Source organism: Podarcis filfolensis (assembly GCF_964270895.1).
Source record: "Podarcis filfolensis genome assembly, chromosome: 14".
Taxonomy (NCBI): Eukaryota; Metazoa; Chordata; class Lepidosauria; order Squamata; family Lacertidae; genus Podarcis; species Podarcis filfolensis.
The window spans coordinates 52,329,637-52,338,663 of NC_139616.1; the positions used below are offsets into that span (position 1 = coordinate 52,329,637).

The 9,027-nt window shown below is 48.2% G+C and overlaps 1 protein-coding gene across 4 annotated transcripts in view; it reads right to left on the bottom strand.

The window, feature by feature from the left end:
• CREBBP (CREB binding lysine acetyltransferase) overlaps positions 1 to 9,027 on the bottom strand; it is a 62,637-nt gene extending 53,610 nt beyond the window's left edge. For 3 of the 4 annotated variants that reach the window (XM_083585518.1, XM_083585516.1, XM_083585515.1), the window contains exons 1-2: positions 8,742 to 9,027; positions 5,202 to 5,917 (exon numbers count right to left, since the gene is read on the bottom strand). In XM_083585518.1, coding sequence (XP_083441644.1) covers positions 5,202 to 5,917; positions 8,742 to 8,826 — 801 coding nt within the window. In that variant the 5' untranslated portion in view covers positions 8,827 to 9,027. The remainder of the gene's footprint in view (positions 1 to 5,201; positions 5,918 to 8,741) is intronic. The other variant, XM_083585517.1, reaches the window with a different exon arrangement.

Sequence of the window (9,027 nt, forward strand, 5' to 3'; positions counted from 1 at the left end):
GGGATTCTAGGTGAATCAAAGTAAGAGGTAGAAACAGTGCAGGACTATAAAGACCACAACGTAGGTTGGAAAACCAGTGCAGTTGACCTTGCAGCTGTGGTTACTAAGGCTCAATTCATTTTTTATAGAGTTACAAGCTTGGTGGATCAAGGGAATGCTGTGGATGCAGTGTATCTTGATTTCAATAAGGCCTATGATAGATTCCCCCATGATATACTTACGGACAAGATGGTAAAATGTGGCCTGGATGCGATAACTGTTAGGTGGATTTATAATTGGTTGACTGACCCAACCCAAAGAGTTGGGTTCACTAACGCTTCCTTGTCATCATGGAGAAAAGGGACAAGTGGGGGACTGCATGGCTGCAGGGCTCTGGCCTGGGCCTGTTGTTGTTCAATGTCTTTATAAACCTGGGTGAAGATACTGAGGGGATGCTCATCCAATTTGCAAACGACACCAAACTCGGAAAGGTAGCCCATGCAGCAGAAAACAGAATTGGGATTCAATATAACCGTAACAGATTGGAGAACAGGGCCCAACCTAAGAAAATTAATTTCAGCAGAGACAAATGTAAGATTCTGCACAGACAGGAATAACCAGCTGCACGAATAGAAGATGGGGGACACCTGCCTTGCCAGTAGCACATGTGAAAAACATCTAGGCAGACCACAAGCTGAACATGAGTCAACAGTGTGATGCAGCAGCAAAAAAGCTCATGCTATTCTAGGCTGCATCAACAGAAGTCTAGTGTCCCGATCAAGGAAAGCACTAGTACCACTCCATTGTGCCTTGGTCAAACCACACCTGGAGTCCCGTGTCCAGTTCTGCGCACCATAATTTAAGGAGGATATTGACAAGCTGAAATGTGTGCAGAGGAGAGTGACCAAGATGATAAAGCGCCTGGAAAGGTTGAAGGAGCTGGGTATGTTTAGCCTGGAAAAGAGGAGGCTGAGAGGAGATGTGAGGGTCTTCTTCAAATATCTAAATGCTGTCACTTGGAAGATGGAGCAAGCTTGTTTCCTCCTGCTCTGGAGGGTAGGACTCGAACCAATAATGATAATGATAATTTTATTGCTTATACCCCGCCCACGTGGCTGGGTTTCCCCAGCTACTCTGGGCAGCTTCCAGCAAAATATAAAACATAATAAAATGCCATAAAATGGCTTCAAGTGGCAAGAAAGGAGATTCCAAATCAACATCAGGAAGACCTTTCTGATGGTAAGAGCTGTTCGACAGTGGAACAGTCTCCCTTGGAAGGTTGTGGACTCCTTTCTTGGAGGTTTTTGAGAAGAGGGTGGGTGGTCATTTGTCATTTATGACCTAGCTGAGATTCCTGCATTGCAGGAGGTGGACTAGAGAACCATCAGGATCCCTTCCAACTTAAAATTCTATGGCCCTGAAGAAGCTAGATGTACCTCTTCAGCAACAAGGGAAACATACAGCAACCAAGGGGCGAGCTCCACAAACTAGTGATTGAAAGATTTCATGGAGACATTAACTCAGGTTTCCTCAACCTTGCCCCTCCCAGATGTTTTTTGGCCTACAACTCCTATGATCCTTAGCTAGCAGGACCAGTGGTCAGGGATGGTGAGAATTGTAGTCTCAGAACATCTGAAGCGCCAAGGTTGAGGAAGCCTGCATTAACTGCGGGTAGGGATTTGGAGCCAATATGACTTCCATTCACAAGAACACCAAGCTAAATTACCTAAAATCCTTTCTGGGTGGGGCAACAGCTGCAAAACCTTAACCCAAGTAAAAAGGACAACTGATATCTTGGCTTTCTGCCACATAGATAATGTCCGTGAGACTCAAGTACACAGTCTGGAGTCCACGGGAGTTCTCTCCAGTACCTATGGAAGTCTATTGTCCTTTATCACATGCAATTTCAGTGGCCTGCCAGCAAAACTAGCTGCTGACCAATGCTACTTCTTTAAATTTAAACTATTTACTGTATAACCAACTCTTCATCTACACAGACACCAGAACATAAAAAAGCAAATAATGTAACATACAACACACACACACACACACAAAATGCAACCATTAAAACAAACCAAATTAAAATGCTTGGGAAAATGTGTCAGTCTTAACATGCCACTTAAGTTATAACAAAGTTTGGTCCAGTCATTCCAGACAAGGCACCAACAAGGAGAAGGGTTTATCCCAAATCACCACATAGCAAGCTTCTGCAAACAGTGGAATACAGAGAGGAGCCTCTTTTGATGATCCCAAGAACCTGGCAGACTGGTATATAGAAGAGGCAATTCTTAAAGTATTTGGATCCCAAGACATGTAGGATTCTTAAAGGTAAGCAACAGTGTTTCTGATTGGGCTTGAAAGCAAATAGGCAGTCAACATAATTCTTTTAGAATTGGGTTGAGTCCACCAGTTAAAATTCTGACAGGCAATTCATGTTTTCTGACAATCTTCAAGGGCAGCCCCACATACAATACATCAGGGGTGGGCAAATTTTTCTTAGCAGCAGGCTGGTCCATTGTCCCTCAGACCTTGTGGTGGGCCGGAGAAGCAGAACGGGGTGTGTGTGAGCGAGCTGGAAGAAGAGGCGAGGGCGGCAAGTAGTCCTCCTCCCCACCCCCTGCGCTTACCTTCTCGTGGGTAGGCAGAGCAAGCTCGTCTGCTCCGCTCTCTGGCCCACAGGAGCACCAGGGCATCGGCGGCGGCGGGAGGAAGAGGCCGAGTAGTGGCAGCTCTGCCAATCAAATGGTTTACCTCAGTGCGGCGCAGGGACGTCTCTGCCAATCAAGCGCCACTGAGGTAAACCGGGTGCAGCGTTTGATTGGCAGAGCCACCGCCACTCGGCCTCTTCCTCCTGTCACCATCGCCGGGAGCCTCGGCTTTGCGGTGCGGGCCGGACCCAGGTGGGCCCTGATCTGGCCCGAGGCCCATAGTTTGCTGACTCCTGCAGTACATCACAGCAATGCAGTCAGGAGGATACTAGAGCACAGATCACTGTGACCCCGGACTATCCTTGCCTAGGACAGTCCTGGCCAATGAACCACCTCAAAATGGAAAAGGCCACCTGAATCTGCAAGTAACAATGTTGGATGCAGAAGCACCCCCAGAATACATATTTGTTAAAAGCAGCGAACCAGTGGGAAAAAAAGTCACCGACTCCCATCTCAGAGACAATACAGCAGGATAACATGGTCAAAGCCACTGAGAGAATCAACAGGGTCACACTTCTCCCCCAACAATGGTCATTCATCATGGCAAGACTGACTCAGGATCAAACCTAGCACTGAACCTGGATGAAAATGGACCCAGATAATCCACTACGTCCAATGGCACTTGGAGTGAATCTCCGCCACCTTCTACAGCTCCTCATCCAAAAACAAGGTTTTCACAACCGGGCAATAGCTATTACAAGCTTCCAGGTCCAAAGGGAGAAAAGATCACATCTACACACACACACACACACTTTTGCCACACTAATTTTATCTCCTGAAGTCAAAACTTCACATTTTGCATGAAAAGCAAAAGGCAGCGAAGTCTGCTTTGCCATGGACAGATGGAAGAGCATGCAACTCCTCAAGGTAGGTGAGACTTCAGTGATTCACTGCAGACCCTCCAATTCTAATCCCTCTGAGGAGGAGCTGTGATCACCTGGAATTAGAATACAGAAACTCATACCTATTACATTTTCAGTACTTGACCCTCAGAAGTTTTGAGGCGGAGAAGATATTCATTTTGGGTTCTGGGTCTTAAGTACAAATCAGTGTTACGGATGTACATGTTACTTTTTTTCAATTCCTCTGAAGACAAGGTATCCAACACAGTAAAATATCTGTGATCCATAGCAGAAGCAGGGACCTTCAGGCTTCTCTGTCTGGCCCTTGGGATCTCCCCAGGCCATCCCTCTCCTGCGCTGGGCCACATCTACCTCAAGTGCTTTTACTGTGTGTGTATAAAACCCTCTTTGTGAGGGTGAAATATACTCTACTGTGAAAAGATTGCATAGCCATTGCTCTGCCAACTTTTTTGCCTCTGGCCTCATCTACCACTGGCATGTATCCCCACAGCAGATCTTCTACAGGGGACAGCAGCCCTCAGGTTGAACAAGATTCCCCCATCCCTGCTCTACAGCCAGATGATGACGACAACGAATATGCACAGACTCTTCCCAATCCCCCATTAGGGGACCTTAACATTGAATGTTAATTTAAAGTAAGCTGAGGTGATGATATGACCCTCAGAACATTTCTGGGAGTGGGGTGCTCTTGCTTGTCTAGAGTACCTGACAAAATCCCCTTTATTCCACCCAGGTATACAAGTTTGCTTTCTGTTCAGCTGTCTTCTTCCCTGCAACTGGTGGCAGCATTTAGTAGAGATGCTGAAGTCCAAAAAAAATCCTTTCCTGAACAGCAATAGAATAAAGGGCTCCTTAACACTGAATATTTACAACACTGTAATACCTGGAAGTATTAAGAGCTGTATCCAAGGCTAGTCCTACTCAGAGAAGAAAGACCCATTAAAACAATGGACATGATTAACTCAGATCCATGAATTTTTAAAGGTCTACGCTGAGTAGAGCTTAGCTGGATACAACCCTAAGGGTGCAGTTCCAAGAAAAATGAAGTTTACCAGGTACAGCCAATCCTCGGCTCCCAAACACCTCCATTACTGTACGTTTCGGCTCCCGAACGCTGAAAACCCAGAAGTGTTCCGGTATTGGAACGTTTTTTGGAAGTTGAACGTCGGACATAGCTTCTACTTGAGTGCAGGATGCTCCTGCAGCCAATTGAAGCCGTGCTTCGCTTGTCGAACATTTCGGAAGCCAAACAGGCTCTTGGAACGGATTATGTTTGACAATCAAGGTTTGACTGTACCACAAAAGTGGCGCCTGACTTATCTGGCAGTTGTCAACAATTGTTGCTTGTGAAAAACAGTGTTTGAGAAACAGTAACACAAGGGCACATATTTAAAAGTAAGGTTATAGAGGCACACTTGCAAGATTTAACATTATCCTCCTCACTAAACACGAAGAATCAATACTTTAACTGGCCCAGCTAATTCCTTGACCGCTTATGACAATTCTGTCGTATTTATTCCTACAAGAATTATGATAGCTGCCCACGGAGACCAGTTAGACCCAAGCCAGAAGCAAACATCTTCAACTTTAGCATCCGTAAGATCAGTTCAAGAGACACTATAACAAAAAAACGGAAGTGAGTGCCACGTACTTTTGCCATGGCTCCTGCCTGGGCTGTGTTCAGGCCCGTATGACCCGTCATTTGAGGAGACACCTGTGTCAAGGTCTCTGCCAGCACGCTGCTTGCATTTCCCTGCATGGCGGGGGTAGAATACTGCATCCCGGCACCTCGTCCTCTTCCAGCTGCTCCAAGGGATCCATTCATTACCTGCCCTTGCCCTTGCTGGGCCTGGTTCATTAACGTGTGGCCGCCAGAGTTACTGTTGTGAAGACCCGGGTGAGCCTGGTTGAAGCCCGTGTTCATGCACATTGCAGCTCCTGCCTGGGAGGCTGCTGGGCTGCTGGCCACCATCCCCACTTGCTTCTGGGCTTGGGAGTTCAAGGCCGGGGCGGCTGGGGTGCTAGGCCCAGAAGTGCTGGCGGCCTGCTTGGCCAGACTCGATGCAGCAGCGTCCGCCTGGCTTAAGGGGTTCTTGCCCAGGACGCCCAAGCCGCTAATGGTGACGCCACTCGGCTGCCCCTGGACTTGGTTATTCACTCCTGGTGTGGCAGCACTGCTGGAGTTCACGGCCCCAATTCCCGGGTTAAGAGAAGAGCCGCTGCCTCCCCTCAGAAGTTCAGAAAGTTGCTTGTGTTTGGAAGCTGCATCTTGAATAAGGTTCCCACTGCTGCTTAAGAGACTCAACTCTCCATTAGGGATCAGCTCATCCGGAAGATCATTTTCCAAGTCAAACAGGGGCTCAAAATCTGCAAGGTGAACAGAAGAGGTTGATGTAAGAGACAGAACATTCACACCCAGTTGATTTGCTTCTTGATGCAGCTGCTCAGCAACCCTGCTCAAGACAAGTTCTGCTGTGTGAAACTATGCCTACATGTTCCAGCTTCCCCGTTCAAATAACTGAGAGGCAGTTGCTAAAGAAAAGCGAAGCCCTTCTGTATTCTGATACTTTGCTGAGCAGCCCAACATGTTTTAAATTGTTGTATAAGGCACCATATGGCTTAACTTTAGCATAACGCAAAAGTACCTTGTACGCAAGAAGCAAAATACCAGTAAATTAGGTGCATGCAGGAACAAGGGGGAAAATGCAATGCTGCCCTCTCAACTATCTCTACTCAAGTATGGCTGGGAAGCAAAGTCTTTAAGCAAATAACAATCTGTCAAACCTTTTCCTCTCTTTTTAAATCTAGTCTCCATATGCATGAGGTTTATGAACTTTTTTCCACAGTAGAACTGCTTCAAGATAGTATTCAGATCTAAATCAAATATTTTATGTTAGCCTTGAAAGAGAGGGAGAGTGGGGACCTGTCAACACCTTAGTGCAGGCAACCCCAAACTCAGCCCTCCAGATGTTTTGGAACTACAACTCTCACCATCCCTAGCTCACAGGAACAGTGGTCAGGGATGATGGGAATTGTAGTCCCAAAACATCTGGAGGGCCAAGTTTGGGGATGCCTACCTTAGTGTCTAGAAGGAAGGGTGAGTTAAACGTGGAATGAACTAATGTACCTTCCACATCATAACAAAACAAAGAGCAATCAAGAATGAAGCAGCACACACAAATTTAGGAAAAACTAATCTGATGTTTATGTCAGTACTGCACATCGCTAATGGCGAAGTATGTTAGAAGCAGATACTGCAACACCCTTTCCATGTAGAAGCCTATTAGTAGAATCTCACCAAGCCATACTCAGCACCACTTTTGGTTCGAAGATCCACTTCAAAGCCTAGTTTCCAAGGCTTGCACAAACTCTGTTTGAAAATAATGGCCACGTTCACATGTAACACTAAGGCAGACCGTGGCTTCGCACAAACACAAGGCTCCCAAAGAGGAGATCCCAGTCACTTTGCTCCTCCCTGGTCCTTTTAGCTCAGCCCAGCATGGCAGTGGCAACTAAGCCAAGGTAGGGTTTAGCATGTTGTTTGGACCCAGCACCATAGTTAAGCTCTCTCTTCCCTAACCATGATTTATAGCTGAGGTTTTTTCTTTGCTGCAGAAGGTGTTTAAGGAAGAGAAAGCTTAATTATGATCCTGTGTTCAAACAACGTGCTAAGGCATACCTTGGCTTTGCTGCCAATGCTGCACGGGACTATAAAAGGGTCCAAGCTCCACTCAGGGAGCGAACACCTTCGCACAGTCCCAATAAGCCATAGTTTAGCTTACTGTTACATGCAAACTTGTTTGCTGAAAACCAGACAGTGGGACACATGAGTACAGGACCAAACCATGGTGCAGCACTACATATGAACCAACTCCTTAACTGAGTTTGGGGTGTACAATGCATGCATATAGTTTCAGTACTAGGGTCTCAGAAATGTCACATTATTTCAATATGGCATTAACTAGGTAAATATTTCTTTTTACATAATTTCAAGCCCAAATTATCAGTTTAAAATATTAACATGGAACATTTTATCCGATATTTCAAACAGTTTAAAAGCAATAAACAAGCAAACCAAAAATAAAGCTACAAAGCCACCACCTGATGAGACAGTTTAAAATAGTCTCAATAGTGAAAATGCTTTTAAACATCTGGATAAATAGAAAATATTTTGCCCAGCACTTAAAAGAAAACCAAGTTGGCGTCAGGTGTACCTCTCTAGGGAGGGCATTCCATAGCTGGGATGCCACATTGCCAAGCAAGCTCTCTCCTTCATTGAGACAAAGTTCATTTCTGATGGAGGAGTTCCACGGAGTTAAATAGCTATTGGAATATAGTCCAAATTGTGGAAACATTGAATAATTTGAAAGCTAAATACTGCAAGAACAGGCATCTCATGAGCTGGCTACCTGTAGCACCCTGCATATCATCAGAGAAACCATCTACTGAAGCTCCTTCTACCATAACCCCGATGACACATTTGGAGAGCCTGAGGCAATCCAGCACTCCATCCAAATGCCTGAAAGCGCAAAATGTATTCCAACACCAAGCCACCTTTTGTCCCCCGCCGTAAGACCTAATGCTTAACGCTCAACCCTTGAAGTTGTACAGCAGAACTGACATTAGCGCAACATTGTGCAGACAGAAAACTTCCAAGGGACGAGGGATCAGGCTGTGGCAGAAGGATACAGCGTTCTTCAGCATCCTCCCGTGGCCACAATGTTACTTCCCATCAATGGGTAGCAGAAGGCTCAACATGCTGGAATAGAAGCCAAGCGCCCCAGTATCCCAAAGCCCCCCCATGGTTGGCCCGGGGGCACTTGGAACCTGCAACCCCACCGAATGAGCCGTCGGTCCGCCCTTCCCGGGGATGTGCGGAGAGCGAGGGCGATCCATTCCGGACCCCCGTGGAAACTCCGCCTCCCTTCCATCCCTGAACCCGAGGAGTCCATGTGCGCGGCTGCCGGGCGCACCTGCGCGGGATCCCCGAGACCGGGGGGGCCAGGGAGGCGCAGCGCGTCTCTCTCCCCCCCTTCGCCTCCAGCGGGTCTTCCTGGCCCAACCCGGACCCGGCTTCTCAGCGGCGGCCCCGCGTTCCGGAGGGCGAGAGGGACCGGAGCCCCGCTCTGCGCCCGGACCAAGCCGGCGGGAGAAGAAGGGGCAGGCCGGCAGGCTCCGGGGCCGGGCTCACCTGCGGTGTCGGCGGCGGAGAAGCCGGGCGAGTTGAGCTTGGCCCGCTTGGCGTTGGGCGGCCCGTCCAGCAAGTTCTCCGCCATGGCCTGCAGCAGCGGCGGCTCCTCCTCGGCGTCCCCGTAGCGCTGGCGCTGCTGCTGCTGCCGCCCGGAGGCAGCGGCTCCCGGTCGTCGTCGTCGTCCTCCTCTTCTCGGCGGCGGCGGCGGTCAGCGCCGGAGGGGCGCGGGGGGCGGAGGGGCCTCGGGGCGCCGCCACTGCTGCTGCTGCCCCCCCATGGCCGGCGG